The sequence below is a fragment of the Clupea harengus genome, chromosome 3 (genome assembly GCF_900700415.2).
Source record: "Clupea harengus chromosome 3, Ch_v2.0.2, whole genome shotgun sequence".
NCBI lineage: Eukaryota > Metazoa > Chordata > Actinopteri > Clupeiformes > Clupeidae > Clupea > Clupea harengus.
The window spans coordinates 4,612,175-4,628,704 of record NC_045154.1 but is presented as its reverse complement, the minus strand read 5'-3'; the positions used below and the strand labels follow the sequence as shown (position 1 = coordinate 4,628,704).

The 16,530-nt window shown below is 44.0% G+C and overlaps 1 protein-coding gene across 3 annotated transcripts in view; it reads left to right on the top strand.

Moving 5' to 3' along the window:
• Positions 1–15,087, top strand: part of LOC105911282 (INSC spindle orientation adaptor protein) — a 39,685-nt gene extending 24,598 nt beyond the window's left edge. For 2 of the 3 annotated variants that reach the window (XM_031564300.2, XM_031564298.1), the window contains exons 3-13: positions 203–569; positions 2,207–2,259; positions 2,478–2,601; positions 2,855–2,968; positions 6,361–6,486; positions 9,106–9,280; positions 9,597–9,775; positions 10,244–10,310; positions 11,093–11,248; positions 13,406–13,482; positions 14,739–15,087. In XM_031564300.2, the coding sequence (XP_031420160.1) occupies positions 203–569; positions 2,207–2,259; positions 2,478–2,601; positions 2,855–2,968; positions 6,361–6,486; positions 9,106–9,280; positions 9,597–9,775; positions 10,244–10,310; positions 11,093–11,248; positions 13,406–13,482; positions 14,739–14,867 (1,567 nt within the window). In that variant the 3' untranslated portion in view covers positions 14,868–15,087. The remainder of the gene's footprint in view (positions 1–202; positions 570–2,206; positions 2,260–2,477; positions 2,602–2,854; positions 2,969–6,360; positions 6,487–9,105; positions 9,281–9,596; positions 9,776–10,243; positions 10,311–11,092; positions 11,249–13,405; positions 13,483–14,738) is intronic. The other variant, XM_012840068.2, reaches the window with a different exon arrangement.
• Positions 15,088–16,530: the final 1,443 nt, after the last annotated feature.

The window sequence follows — 16,530 nt, the reverse complement described above, 5'->3', positions numbered from 1 at the left end:
TGTGTAATGTTTCTCTCACAGCAGAAATGTGAGATATGCTCAGGAACTTTTACTTTACTTTAGCTATTAACCTTGGTCAATAGTATGTCATTGTTTGCAGAAGCACTGGAAACACTGTCTTTTTGGGAAGACACTTGCTAACACTTGTGTTTGTGTGGGTGTGTGTGTGTGTGTGTGTGTGTGTGTGTGTGTGTGCCTACAGCAGGATGCATGCCATTCAGGTGGACTCCGTGCAGCGCTGGATGGAAGACCTGCGGCACATGACCGAGGTGGAGTGCATGTGTGTGCTCCAGTCCAAGCCTATCGGCGTAGAGGAGGATGGCGGACAGGGGGAGCTCATCGTCTCCGGGGCCACGGGCGCCGGAGGAGACCACGTCACCCGCAACAACCTGCAGACGCTCCTGAAGCGGGCGCTGGTGGTGAGCACGGAGCTGGGCAAGATGTTCCAGCGGCTGGAGAAGGGCAGGTGGCAGCGCGTGCACAGCACTGCGGTCCGCACCAACTGCCACGTGCGCTCGCTCGTGCACGAGTACGGCGCCACGCGCACCACCCCGCCCGAGATGCAGAAGGTGAGAGATCCCGAAGGCAGGGAGGGCATGGGGCTGTTGCGGCCATTCAATTCTCCGTGCCTTTGTCTAGACACCCAAACATGATAGGCAGCAGAAACAAACACCTCTTTTCTTCTGCCTACACTTGGTGAGTGACCACTTGTCACCAGTGGTCAAATCATCACTTTTGTTCTTTTTTTCTTCTCTGTTGCTTTAAATAATGCTTCATTTTTAAAACAAATAGTCTTCTTAAATATTGGCTCATGTAGCCTACTGAAGCTTAATTACAAAAGTAACAACAACAACAACAATATGTATATATCAGCATATAGCACCCTTTTGACTAGATGAACAAAAAACACATTTGGGGGTCAAAATGAGGGGTCATCATATGAAAGCATTCTGTCAAAGCATTCTATGGAACAGCAGTCTGAATCTGACCAACCATCCGACCACAGAGAATAAAGGGTCACATGAGCAGGAGGTAGAATGTCTATCTCCCCAATAAGGGATCTACAACAAGCATATCTTCTTGTAGTGGTGTTAGGTAGCTGTAGTTGTAGGAATGTCTCTGGCGACAGCCAAGGTTGCGAACAGTAGTGGGTTATGTTTGCTAGTGAAGCAGCTGCTGACGATGCAGTAGTTAGAATACACCTTAATAGGGCGTTGCATTAAAGAACAGAAACTTTTAATATTTACTTTATTTAGTTATTTTATCCTATATATTCCTATATGTTACATAGTCAACACTGATGAAAACATCATCTGCAGATCATTGGCAGATAGTTCATCTTTGCGTGTAGACCTAACCTACCTAAAGATTCCGTGTGTCAAATAACATGTTGCTACTCTGATAACTTGACACTTTCAATCTTAACCCTAGAATATATCCCTTATGTATTTCCAAAGCAATGAGAGTGTTGATGCATTCATATGTTATAGTGCTGTTACACTGTTGCAAAAGCTAGGCAATATAAATTAATGAATTGAATGAAATTTATTTTAATTCAGTATGTATGATTAATTGATGACGTCTGTTCCTTTTTTTTGTCCTGTCTTAACCGGACAGTCTTGTGAGGGGAAAAATATGATCATTTTGTATTATGGAAATAGCCACATAATGTTCTATGGAACAGAAATAAATGTCTTTCAGTATTTTGTAGCCCTGAATGCCCATGACCTAGCTTTGAAGAGGAGTCTAATCGTGTCCAAGCACGAGGACTCTGCCTCGGGGCCATCTCAGGGTGGCAGCGAGATGAGAGGAAACGTGTGTTACTTCACCCCAAATGAGTTGGTCAGGATCCACCGCCGCTGTCGCTGCCGCCGCCGCTGCTGCATAATGCCCAAGAAGCACAGCAGTGCAGGCCTGTCAGGATTCATAAGGGCCATTTACACTGACACCAGAGGAATAATGCATTTCATCCATTTGATTTCCTGTGTGCGTGTGTTTCATGTGCGTCAACATAAGTGTGTCGGCGTGTGTGTCACTGAATTGCGTGATCTCATGCGGTTATGGGCCAGAGGTGCCGTCAGTGAAGGTATTACGTGAGCAATAGGATTGCCTGGCTTACCCCACGAATATCCAAAAACAAAACAAACACAAATCATGTAGCTGTTCGGGGGGTTTTCTTTGATCTTATATTTTACTTTTTTCACAGTATGAGAAGTCTTTGCTGGAGAAGTGCATGGAGCTGACCACCATTACAGAGAGGTACATTCATACTTAGTAGGTCAAAATGTCAGTGCACATCATGATGTCTCAAATTAGTTTATTGAAAATTTTTGCTATAGAAACAATTAGAATTACAATTTGTATTTGATCTTATAATGATTGAAATTGATATAATATTAAGGAACAATTGTACTCTTTGCAGGGTAAATGTGTTTATATGTGTTGTGTGTTCATCCCATGTGAAATCACACTGTTAGGTGCCTCCACACTGAAGATGAATACTTTCTCAAGTCCATGAAGGAAGCCATTCATGAGATCCTCACTGATGTCAGCGATTCATTCAGCCAAATGATTGACATGGCCCTGGCCAATGAGATTCAGGTGAATATATGTCTATGGACTGTTGACGAGTGTTTACATTTGTCAGTTGGCCACTTGCTACTCAACTGTGAAGAGACCCAGACAGTAAAGCAACCACTGAATCCTCTGTTTACGCAGGCCCAGGCATGTGCACCCCCAGACAGACACAAACACAAACAAACTCAATCGTACACACCATCAGTAGCACTAAGCAGAGATTGTGATGTCTGAACTTCCCACTGAGCAAGTGTCCTTGGGTTTTATTTTGTGTCAGATTCTGATCAGGCAGATCGAGGCTTCAGATAATGTTTACACCATTGGCAGTGCCATCAGCAACCTGCTGTCTCTCACGCAGGATGGCCCACAGCTCTGCAGCATCATTGCCAAGGTGAGTGATTAGTCTGATCCTTGTCTCGTGCTTCATTTGTGTAGTGTGATCTCAAAGGCCAGAAATGTTCTGTTTACTCTCAGAGAAAGATAAATCCAACCAGTTAAAGAAGGGAGCTGTAGCACTGTCAGACACACTGACCTGTCCAAGAACTCCTCTCCCAGATCCTTTACACTCAGCACAATCTGTGGATTATACATTAGAAGTTTCCAGCCAACCCAGCCACACACCACACACCACACACACTCACACATGCACGCACACACACACACACACACACACACACACACACACACATGGACGGATGCACACACATACAACGGCACTCGTGTGCACTTCAGACTCTTCCGCATAAGTGTCTTCCTTTGTCGCATTCCTAGACTAACACTCTCACTCTTGGCATCAGTCCTCTCCCCACTGACGTTTTACTGCTCCCCCGCCCAACTACCTGACCCGGGCTATAAATAGCCCTTCTCTTAGCTGCGTAGGAGATAAGAGAGACCCCAGCACTGGGCTCCATGTCCCTCTGGCCATTAGCAGACCTGCGTGCAGCCAGGAGCCGGCTTGATAAGACTCTTCCTGGGTATACGATTATTCCCTCCTCCTCCCCTTCCCCCTTCCCCCTGAATGGAACAGATCAATACTGTCCGGTCCCATTAGAGTGCAGTATTGATCACTGTGACAGGCATGCCTGCGCTCAGTCAGTGGCCGGCCTGCGGTCTTGACCGCTCAAGGAATGACAGACATTGGAGTGCCTGCCGCTGTGAATGCCTCCACAGCTGTGGACATCTGTTGACATCTGCATTCATTTAGCTCCTGAGGTTTACCCCTCTCCCTTCTCTCTCTCTCTCTCTCGCTATCGGACTATCTCTCTCTCTCTCTCTCTCTCTCTCTCTCTCTCTCTCTCTCTCTCTCTCTCGCTCTCTCTCTCCCTCTGTCTCTCTCACTTTCTTTTTGTCCCTCTGGGAATTGCGTAATCACATGTGTTTTAAATGGTTGCGATCCTATACACATACTGACTCATAATAAAGGATGTTGCAGAGGCATTTTCCCCCTCTGGTTCCCTTATCCATCCATACACCTTACTCACAATGACTGCTTTTAAATGAGGTGGTTCAATTTAAATTGAATTAAATGCAATGATCTGGAGCCATTTTCTCTCTAATGATTTCACATCAAAATGGACAAGTAGCTGGTATACTTCTATACTGTACCTCTTTAAAAGGTCTCAAATGTTTGTGTGTGGGTTTAGTTATACATGTTTTTGTGGAACTATCTGTAAGATCTGCAAAATGAGGAAGTTCTCCACTGGCCTTAAAAGATAAGTTTGTCCTGCTGCTTTCAGCTGGACCAAGTTCAGGTAGAGGTCATGATGGAGAGCTCAACCAAGATGGTGAGCTTATACCAAGTTTGAAGTTGACACCTCCATTAATTAGATTACATGACACTGCCACAGAGGCTATGCTCTGGTCAGATTTACACAATAAATAAAAGGCCCTTCCATAAACACTGCATCTAGACAGGTTGAGGGGATCCCTTATGGTAATCCCTCTGGTATAGCAGCTTTTCATTTGATTGATTTGTTGAGATGAAAATTGAACACTCTGGATATGCATCATTCAACCAAGGAAAAGAGGGATTTAGCATGAAACTAGCTACAGCAGTGTGGCACCAGATTATAGTTGACAGACGGTTTCATTATCATGCATGTACAGAGCCTTAGTTTTCCAACGGGTCCAAAAGGCACTGGGGATAGTATACTCTGGACTTTTTTTTAAATGAATGCAATTAAAAACTGAGTGGAAATTTTAGTCTACAACCTACACTTTAAATGACCTGTTGTTTAATCATATGAAGAACACAACAAATAAATATATTGTGTTGTATGTAATCCTACAGCTGACATGACCCCCTTTGCTTTTGAATGCAGAAAATAATCAAACACATTTTTGCGTGATGACCAACAGTAAATCTGCTCTGCAGGCCTCTTTTCAAGGTAATTGTCGTTGACGTAGTGTATCCAAAAAAGTTAATTTTGTTGAAAGAAACTAAATATTTTTCAGTTAAATAAATTGAAGTCTTTGTGACTCATAAAATTCTTTATATAGCAGAGAGCGAGGGCGGTGCTGCCACATCTATTTGGCATATTGAAACTCTGTCCAAGGAGGCATTGTAACCAGCTGGGAATCTCATTATTTCTTTCTTTTCTATCTTTCTTTTGTTCGTTCTTCCTAATTTGCTTTCTTTCCTTCAGCACCTTTCTCTATTTGTGTTTTATAAGTGTTACACATAGCACATCGGTTTCAACACGCATGCACGCACGTCCTAAATCTGTCTTTTGTAGTTTTCTTTGTTTTGGCTGTTGGAACAAGAGATTGAGCAGTCCTATTCTGCGTGTCTATTTCATGTTTGAACAGTCTGTTTGTTTCCCTCTGAATGGAGTCCTTTCTCTGACCCTTCTCTGGGGTGGGAAACATTACCTCATTACCTCGTGGATGTGTCTTGGTCCCCGCCACGCTCTCCATTTATAACACACTGCGCAACACAAGGAGGGGAACCCGTCTATAACCCCACAAACACATACAGAGAGAGAGAGAGAGAGAGAGAGAGAGAGAGAGAGAGAGAGAGAGAGGGAGAGAGGGAAGAATCCATTTTGAGCAGTGATTGAACTGGTGTGTGAAGCTGAGTGAATGAGGCTGAGGGTGTGGGTGGGAGGATGCACTGGTGTGTGGGGAGGAGGGGGCCTGGATGTGTGTGTTTGCTCATGGAGTGTTTGTGTGGGGAGGAGGGGGCTGGATGTGTGTGTTTGCTCATGGAGTGTTTGTGTGGGGAGGAGGGGGCTGGATGTGTGTGTATGCTCATGGAGTGGAGAGTAGGCAGCAGTCAGGTGTAGTGTCTCCGGATGAGCCTCTCCAGAGTGGCGGTGCGTGGCGGCGGTGCGTGGCCTTATCAGGAAAGAAACCAGTGTCACCCCGGATAATGGGGCTGATTGGGATAATGGCCATAGTTACCTGGTCTCATAGGTCATTTTTATCTCTATTTTGCGTGCGTAATTTGCTCAGCAAATGTGGAGCGGAGGATCTTGGTAAACATTTTTTCCCCCGCACTACCACAGTGTGTTTTGTTGTCCGCTGATGTTTTGATGTTTTGATGTTTTTCCTCAAGTGATCACCCAAATAAATCCATGACGTGGGCATGACTAATAATTGTGTCTTTGAAATAATCCAATAATATTTTCTTGCAAGAATTGGATCAGATTAGATTACACTAAATTAGACAGCAAAACAGAGGCCGTTGTCTCACATAAATACAGAAGACAGTATTGAATGTGTGTGTTTGTGTGTGTATGTGTGTGTGTGTGAATGTGTTTGTGTGTGTGTGTGTGTTGACAGGAAGGAGCTGTGGTGGTCCTTTTTAAGATCTGCAGGCAGGACTGTTTCAGTAGCCTCTATGCTCAAGCGCTCCGCACAGTGGCCTCCATCTGCTGTGTGGAAGAAGGCATCAACCAGCTGGAGAAGGTGCAGTATAACACACACACACACACACACACACACACACACACACACACACACACACACACACACACACACACACACACACACACACAATTACAACAGGTCAGACTGCCATTGTTTGGTCCAGACAGCAGTGTTTACACTGCTGTTGGGAGATGTTTGGACTGCCATGATGCAGGTGAAGCCAGACTAAGGCGCTCCCTCTGTGGTCCTCACACAACAGTGGGGTTTATTTTCACAGCTGAACACATGCTAACGGTGGGAAAGGGCTGGAATGTCAGTGTTTGAGAAATACTACTGGATTAGGGGCTGAAAGATCTGATGGACAAAGGAAGATTGTTCCTCAGTCCTCTCAGTCACACACGCACACACACACACACACACACACACACACACACACACACACACGCACACACACACACACACACACACACACACACACACACACACACACGCACACACACACACACACACGCACACGCACACGCACACACACACACACACACACACACACACACACACACACACACTCACACACATATTCTCTCTCTCTCTCTCTCTCTCTCTCTCTCTCTCTTACTACTATTCTGAATCATACTTGTTATGACTCAGAATAGTTCCAGTGATTGGATAATTACTGATGTGTGAAATGGTTTACAGAGGTTTGCTAGGTAAGCAACAGATTTACCACAATTCACACACAAATAATTCCATAAGAAAGCAACGCACCACTACGAGCTCTTCCCAACTCACTAGTGGTTGTTGTTGCACAACAGCTGCAAGTGCCAGGAGAGGAGCAGCCAGGTGTAACATACGAGAGCTGGATAATGATCTGTGCCGGTTTGGAGACGGAGCCTCAAGAGGGACTGGCACAGAAACTTCTGAGCTTCAGTGAGACACGCTCTAAGCTTCAGTTACTCGTCACTGTCATCAAAAATGACACCAGCTCTCCTATAAATTCTATATATTCTGTATTATCTATAAGGTGATGTGTATGGGTTTCATATGTTGGCGCTAGCTCAGCCTGTCTCTCATCTTTTGCCACCATATCTGCCTAAGAATACACAGGGTGATGCTTGATGGCGTGGTATGCGTATATGCCATCAGCAATAGAAACTGAATGAATGTAAAAGCGGACACAGAGTGGACAAGTTTAGAAGAAGATGTCCAGGGAGTTCATCTAAGTTCAGTGTATTTCCATAAGAAAAGGAGAGAGAGGGAGGGAGGGCGGGTGAGGTGGAAACTCTCACATGCGTCACTACCGATCAACTCCATCTTTGCAGATCTGCCAGCCAGCTGACGTACTGAAAGCCACTGACAAATTTAATTCAGTGAGTAGGCCAGACCTGTCCACTTCTTTATCGAGACTCATCTTGCGCAGGCATTCAAGTGTGACCGTTATTTATCATTTCAGAATACTATACCCTTCAGTAACACAAAGAACATTACTCGTTTTTAAATAAACTCATGAAGGTGCGGTTATGGAATGTGTGAATGCAGATATGACAAAACAATCATTTAGACTTGCTTAATAACGTTCTTCTTCAACTTCTATAGCCATGATAGCCGTTATTTAGTTCAGTTATAGTTCAGTTAGACAACAAGGTTTTACATGATTGCGTCATTTATTTTTATGATTAAACTGCAGCACCGATCATTTATCTAATGCACACAAGACAGAGTATCCTCCTCACAGAGGCTACCAACTTGTGTTAGTAACACTTCTCACCCTTTCTCCTGAGCCTGGTGCAGTTTTGAAGTAAGAAATGCTAACAGGAGTAGGTGCTAACAGGAGTAGGTGCTAACAGGAGTAGTGCTTACAATATTAAGAAACAAATGGTGACATATTACAACATGTTCCTGTGATATAGCAGTTGTAGTTTATACAGAACCATCAAAGGAAGGTAGTGAATTCCAAGTAGATCTTTTCACTTGCCCAATGTAGTCACTCTACTACTATTTTGTTAATAAACAATGTATGTAAGATTAATTACATACAAGCTCTCAAACCATTGCCACAGAGATCGTGATCATACACAATGAATACCTGCAATTACAGCAGGAGCGCAAGCCTGCGGTGTTCATATTTTATGTTACATTGCCCTCATGTGGACAGTTAATGCCCTCTGCTGGATATGGGGCAGAAACCCCAAGACTATGGCAGTGTTAAAAGTGATGAGTTTGCAAATATTCACACTTGCAAATTACGCACACACACACATTTTGTTTTTTTTCAAGATGATGTTCTACAGGGCTGGACTGAGAAAAGTCAGACTTTAAAAATGGTTTAGAAATGCATTTTAAAAGCACCTCCTACAGCAAATGCTGCAATAAAATTGGCTTTTATTGGAAGGCTTGTGTCTTCCTTAAATATATTACAAGGCAATTAAAGACACTGGATGTTTGCCCATGAGGTGATGCACAACCCTTTCAGCTGCACCCAAAATGCCTGCTGGGAGATCGGAGAGAGAGAGAGAGAGAGAGGGGTGGGGTGGCAAACACAGCTTAATATGGTAGATGTTCTTTCTCTATTGGTTCAAATTAGCCTTTGGTGTGTGTGTGTGTGTGTGTGTGTGTGTGTGTGTGTGTGTGTGTGTGTGTGTGTGTGTGTGTGTGAGAGAGCAGGTGGACGGGATCCTGTGCCTGGCAGACATCCTGACAGACGAGTCGTGTGCCGAGGCGGCGCGGGCTGAGGCGGCAGCAGTGGTGGCCCAGATCACCTCCCCCCACCACACCTCCACTCAGCACCTGGCCAGCTTCCTGGAGAGCATGCAGGACATCGTCACGGCCCTCATCAGTGAGTACTGCCCAGCAGTGTGTGTGTGTGTGTCAGGAGGGGTGGCAGGCTGGGGTACACGCAGTCAATGATACCTACACACCATGATACCTACACACCAATCTGAGCATTTATTTTTGCAAGAGCATATACTTTAATACATGCTTTGTATTACAAATTCAATTTCTCAGTATTCGTGGGAGAGATTTAGGTAATGTAGGTTGAGTTTGTGTGTAGACAGTCTTGTGTGTTAGCTTGTTTATTGTGTTGTTTTGTTGTCCCTCTCTATGTGTGTGTTGACTGGTGCACTGGTGTGTTTCTCTGTGTTCTCCTCCAGAGCTGTGTGAGACTGCCTCCTGTGGGGAGGTGTTTCTGCTGGCCTCAGCGGCGCTCGCTAACATCACCTTCTTTGACAGCATGGCCTGTGAGATCCTCCTGCAGCTCAATGCCATTCAGATCCTCCTGCAGGCGTGCTGCGACCGCCAGAGGGTGGACACGCCCTACTCTAAAGACCAGGTCTCACTCCCTCTCTCTCCCATACACACACACACACACACACACACACACCCTACTCTAAAGACCAGGTCTCACTCTCTCTCTCTCCCATACACACACACACACACCCTACTCTAAAGACCAGGTCTCACTCTCTCTCTCCCATACACACACACACACACACACACACACACACCCTACTCTAAAGACCAGGTCTCTCTCTCTCTCTCTCTCCCGTACACACACGCACACACTCTTACAAATTCAGTTTGCTAAAGAATCAAACGCTAGATGCTCTATGTTCCAATTTCCAAAATAGAAAAAAAAATGTACAATACAATTAATTTGAGGCCCTTCACTGTGAATGCTACTAAGGTTAACAAAAAGTCATTTACAGCAGTTTTTGTGCTTTAATTTGGCTATGACCTTGCCTCCACATGCAAAGCTTCATTAGTGTAATAACCATTGCTTTGGTGTTTGTCTGTCAAGGTTGTGACCATACTGGCCAATCTGTCTGTGCTGGAGCAGTGTGCTACAGAGGTCTTGCAGGAGAAAGGTATGTGTTAGCAAGTGTGTGTGAACACCAGCCAAACTAGCTTTTCCTTTTGAATAAACAGAACCCTGCTTATCTTATACCTGTTTTTATTTTTCATTGTATTATTGGTTCCATACTCGTCTCAATATACATTTTCTCCAACCGATGTGCAAAAAGCACAGAAAACCACCAAAACGACAAAATATACCACTATGAACACTCTCTGACCTAGACAAAACACTAACAAGTAGCAATACAAGTTGTTTACTTTTTTGGTAAATTTCTTACACACATGAGCTTTAACATTGACATTTAGTTGGTTGCACCCTAATTCATTACATGATTGAGGACATGTATATTACCCGTGTTTCATCTGATAGGTCACACTCACAGCTGTTTTCCTCCTCTCATGCATACTCTACTCCCCCCACACACTCCACTCTGTCAGCCACCTGTTTCTTTCTGCCGCGGCTTATGTTTACAAGGAATCGAACAGTAAGCAGTCTGCAGTTCTGGTTTTCACCTCAAGATGGCAACAATAAGCTGTTTTTTTTTTAATAGTGTCAAACATTTTCAATTGTTTGTTTGAAAAGATTGCATGGCTCTGTGTATTTAAAAAAAAAAAAACTTGTACGTATTCAGTCTTCTGATTCAAATAAAAAAAACATCATCATTACAGAGGTATAGGGGCAATACAATATAAATCACTCAACTGAACATCAGAGCGTTCTCCTGTATGTTCTTGTGTGTGTGTAATCCGTGATTACAGCGTTTGATGTGTGTTTGCGTGTACACTGTTGCAGGAATCGAGCGTCTGCTGCTGCTGCTGGGGGAGAAGCCCAGCTCGTCCAGCCCGTCCGAGGGCGCTGCATGTGAGCGCGTGCAGCAGAAGGCGGCCGTGACACTCGCCCGACTCAGCAGGGACCCGGAGGTGGCTCAGACTGCCATCCAGTTACAGGGTAGGACTAATAGACACACACATCCAGTTACAGGGTAGGACTAATAGACACACACATCCAGTTACAGGGTGGGACTAATAGACACACACATTCAAAATCACTGATTACGTTTAAAATTAAGTTTAGCTGTAAAATATTTTGAAAGACAATAGAAGTTGACCAAAGTGTTGCACAAATGATGAAATCAAACATGAATGAGGTAAGGCACAAGATAGAACATTACACCATGATCCTTACAGACAACCCATGCAAGTAAGAAGTGATGGGGTTTCACATAGGATTTAAATAAACCAATTGGTAGGGAAGTATGAAATATGGTAAACTTCCAAAACTTTGCCTTTTAAATGAGACAGTGGAACATAGGATTAAAGAGATCTCAAGGTGGAATGTTGCAGATAGTGAGAGTAGTCAACATACTATTTAAGGTTTTACATAATTTGTGTAAAACCTCAAAAACAAATAGTTTACAAATAAAACAAATCTTGAATTCCACTTCAAATTGAAGAGGAAGCCATTTAACTTCAACTGAGAAATGAGATTGAGAAATTAAGTGCACGCATTACTGTCTTTGAGCCAGTGTCTTTGTCCTGTCATGATGAAGTATCCTAACTTGGCTCTGAGCTGGATGGTTGGGGTGACCCAGACGAGTTGACCTTGGCACACGAGCAGCCTTGACAAACTCTGGCTTCGGGTGAAACTAAAAGTTGAACTTTTGAGGTTCTCAAAAGTGCAGGGTCCCTTTTTAGAATTGAAATACGGCTAGACGCAGTCCCCTCAACCCCTACTTGCAGAATCCAATCTTAAGGTATGAACTTGCACTCTCACTGAAGTCACAGTAGTCATATAGGGTGTCCGTTCAAGGTATGTCTGCTCATAGGAATGTGAAAGGGATTGTGGTGCTTGGCTATATATGGCTTTGTAGTAATTGAGAGGTATGACGGTTGTCATAGTTGGATTTAGTGGCATTTGGTCACGTGATTCCTTTCTGACAACAGAAGTGAATCACACAGTTGCAGTGGAGCAGTATATGGCAGGTACTGTGACAGAAGTAAATCACGCAGTTGCAATGGAGCAGTATATATGGCAGGTACTGTGCACATGAGCAGCATCATCCCCCGAAGACGAGAGCGGGGAAAGGATGAGCACGGCCAAATGCACCGCCGGCTGGAGCACCGTCCCAGCAGCAGTCTCTGCATTCCGGATGGCAGCCGAACATGAAGTGGAAGGGGTGCACTCAATTAGTGCTGATATCCCTCTGTGCTTAAAAGGTCACAGGGCTGGCCACAACAACCCTCCTCGCACGGACATGCTTGTGTTGTCAGAGACGAGGTCCCAATGTCCCCGTATGGCCCTACAACTATAAGGGTGGTAGGAGCTGCTACTGTCACAAGCACACCAGTCACCACCCTTTCACTGGATAGTTGTTAAGTGCAACCTTCTTATAAAGTCTCCTCTTGCAGAGACACAGGCCACACAGGTGAGGTAGAGACAGCTTAAACTCTACAGTTTGCACGGTACTTGGTACAAAATTCAGAGGTACTCCTATTTGAAGATGCTGTGATAGGCTTGTCATATAAGTAAGCCACAGACAAGAAATAACTTCTTTATTAGAAATGGAACTATTGGCATAAGCGGAGTGAACTCCATTTGTTGCTTTGCATGGCAAAAACAGATGTGATCTGAGCCCACTTCTGGATCTGAGTGGCTTGAATCGGGAGACAGCCACACATTCCACAAGCACATTTGAAAAAGACGTGTACTTTTACAGATAGTCATGAGACAATGATCCTATCTGAGATTTGCATTTGAAAAGAGGGAATAGAAGACTCTGGCTCTGCCATGGAAACTTTCATTTGCTTACAGAGCATTCAGGAGATTTGCGCGAGCATCTTTATTTCCTGTCTGTCACAGTTGCGGAGACAGGCTTAGCAATAAAGCATGCAGCTCATTAGTAACCATTTAATACAACACTAGTCTGTTTGGCTTAGCTTTAACAAAGCCGTAATGTGTGATCTGTATCTAGATACTTGAACAATGGAAACTTTGAAAGTTAGCTATAATATCTCAAAATGATTTAAGTCATGTAATTAAATAAAAATGCAGAAGTGCCCATTTGAAAACAGCCGAGGCCACTATTCTTTCCCTCTGTGCCCCCAGCCGTCCCCCGTCTTATCGAGCTGTGCCGCTCCCCGGCTGAGAGGAACAACAGCGACTCAGTGCTCGTGGCCTGTCTGGTAGGTCATCAGTGTCCACCCGCATGTCCACTTGCATGCCACTGTGCAGCCTCCTGGTTCTCTTTTATAATAACTAGCCTTTGATTCACCCATGTCTCCCTGTGGATATAAGCCTCCCCAAAGTGCATGAGATCGACCCTAATCTCATTAATTAGAGTATACGTCCTCAGGGCGATACTTCAATGGGCCGTTTCTCCATCGCAGCCCCTACATAAATGTATATATACTTATATATGTATTTGATATATGCTTTGAAATTCAAAGTGGTTTGCATTAAATGGGCACACATCATACATATTCTATTTTCTGTACTCTTGATTACCACAGCGAGGGTAGGCTTGTGTTTGATATAGAGAGACACCTTCCTACCGTACGCCGTATAACATACACTGTGCTGAAATAAGGACTGTGGCTTTGACAGATACTAGAAACTAGTGGTTCACCCTGTAGGGTTGTTCCTTAACTCTCGTATTGTAGAACTGAACAAAATGTGTTTTTTTGATCAATAAACGAGTGCACAGGATCGTGTAAGGCGTGTGGAGGAATAGAAACGTTTATCCAAAGGAATCCCCTCATCTTCTGTATTGTATCTGTATTTCTGTTCTCATTAAAAGTGCAAAAGGCAGAATGTGGAAATCCACAACATAAGCAGTGTTTCTGGCAGTGAATGAAAAGCATACATTGGTACATTAAATGACAACTTGTGAAGATGTTGCTACTGAAAGACATGTCCGTTGTGTTTTATGGTGACTGACCATATGCTTTCAACCATTTTACAATTCAGTCACAAATTTCTGCCTACTATTTCCCCCCTAAAGGCAATCCTGCCTGTGACACCTATAAACACACAGTACACGAATGACCTAAAGTGTGTCCTAAATTGAAGTGAAATTTCCATGAGTGTGTGTGTGTCGCTCCACCAAAATGAACATTAAGTGTGTGTGTGTCGCTGCACCAAAGTGAACATTAAGTGTGTGTGTGTCGCTGCACCAAAGTGAACATTAAGTGTGTGTGTGTCGCTGCACCAAAGTGAACATTAAGTGTGTGTGTGTCGCTGCACCAAAGTGAACATTAAGTGTGTGTGTGTCGCTGCACCAAAGTGAACATTAAGTGTGTGTGTGTCGCTGCACCAAAGTGAACATTAAGTGTGTGTGTGTCGCTGCACCAAAGTGAACATTAAGTGTGTGTGTGTCGCTGCACCAAAGTGAACATTAAGTGTGTGTGTCTTTGTTCATGAGTTGAATATGTGTTCCCAGGCGGCACTGAGGCGTTTAGCAGCTGGCTGCCCTGACAGTATCGAGCCATCAGACCACCAGCAGCTCATCAAGCCCAGACTGGTGGACTCCTTTCTGCTCTGCTCCAACATGGAGGAAAGCTTTGTGTGAGGGGCCACCTCAGCGGACTTCACATACCCCTCATATCTGCTATCGGTGTAGTGGCTCTCTGATCAAAAGGAAACGTGCTACTAAATTATTATATTATGATAATGTATTATAACCACGCTTTAACATGTGGTATAAGCTGTTCATTTGTCATTTTTATTTAAAAAGATTATTATCAACGTGGCATGCACAGAATAAAGCAATATTTTATGCAGCATCGTAATCTCTGATATGCCAGTCTTTTTTGTGTTCGGGTATGCTTTTGATCCCCTCCTCTTCAATGCAATTTATCCACATAAGAAACCGCCACAGAAAAGGGGGCCACTAACAGCACACATGTTCAAACACATATCTGATCTCTAGAGGAAGGGGCTGCAGCTCCAACAGAAGGAACCAACTACACCAAAGTCATTCAACACTTACAGAAACACACGCTGAGCATTTTAATCCTAAAAGCATTTCTGAAGTATTACTAATGACATAAATCATCGTCAGCGATTACAAATGTGACATTTGTAGTCCTGGTAGCAAACTCACATGAGGGCATCTTGTGGTACTGTCTGTCTCTGTCTCTGTGTATCTCTAAGGAACATTGTTACATTTCTTTCCCTTTTATTTATGCATCAAGTGGATGAACAAAGCTTTTGTCTGGGGCAGAGAGAAGAAGAGAGGAAGACGACAGACTTAAAGAGAAAGCCAGATATAAAAACACAGAAACACTGGTGCAGAAGTCCACCAGTGGCTTTGAACTGGCAGGTCAGGAATCATTCCCCAGGACCACTGGGATGCTCTGCAGTCCTGCTCCTTGTCCCCACGGTGGGAGAAGCTGTGGCAGATTCATCCTTTATGTTGCCTTCAGTTTGATGCAAGGGATCTCTCAGGTTTCTCCCCCTCCACTCTCGTCCTCCATGGGGCTGCTCCTCTCTTTTCTTCTCCCCTCATTCCACCAGAGGTGAATCCCGGATCTCGTTACTCTGCCACTCTACTCCGTCAGGACAGTTGAGGCTCTGTGTGTGTGTTTGTGTGTGTGTGGAGGGTCCAGGGCAGAGGCCATGTGCGCTTTGCTCATTGCTCTGAGGCAGTACTGGATGCAACCAAGGAAGACTTGCACCTCCAGACCCCCTCATGCAATATGCAGAGATGAGTGCAGGGAAGGAGGTTTCTTCAATTGGAACCTCTCTCTGGTTGTGCATGTCCTCCACCATGTAGCCTATGGCCATTTAAACCTCCACTAAACCCCCCTTCTTTCTTGTCTTTCCCTCGCTCTCATAGCCTTATCCACAACTCACATGGCTTTCTCAGCTTATTGATCTTTCCTGGGCTTTCTTCGAATGCAACTTTTTGCCTTTACACTTGCAAATCTACATGACAGCTATATGTGTGTGTGTGCATGACTATATATACTGCATGTGCATGACCACTTTAACCTTAATTACCAACCTAAATCATAATGATGAAATACTGGAACACAAAATAGTAGAATGGAGAAAAAAAAAGGATATATTATGTGTTTTTAATTTTACTCTCTGTTACCACAAAATATTTTGCCAATATTTAAAAAGAATGAAAAATATTTTTGTCTAAACAATTTAGTTGTTACAAAGACACTGGTAGGACAGGTAATACTCGACCTGAGAATTCCTGACATGATTGTGTAATTTACCTC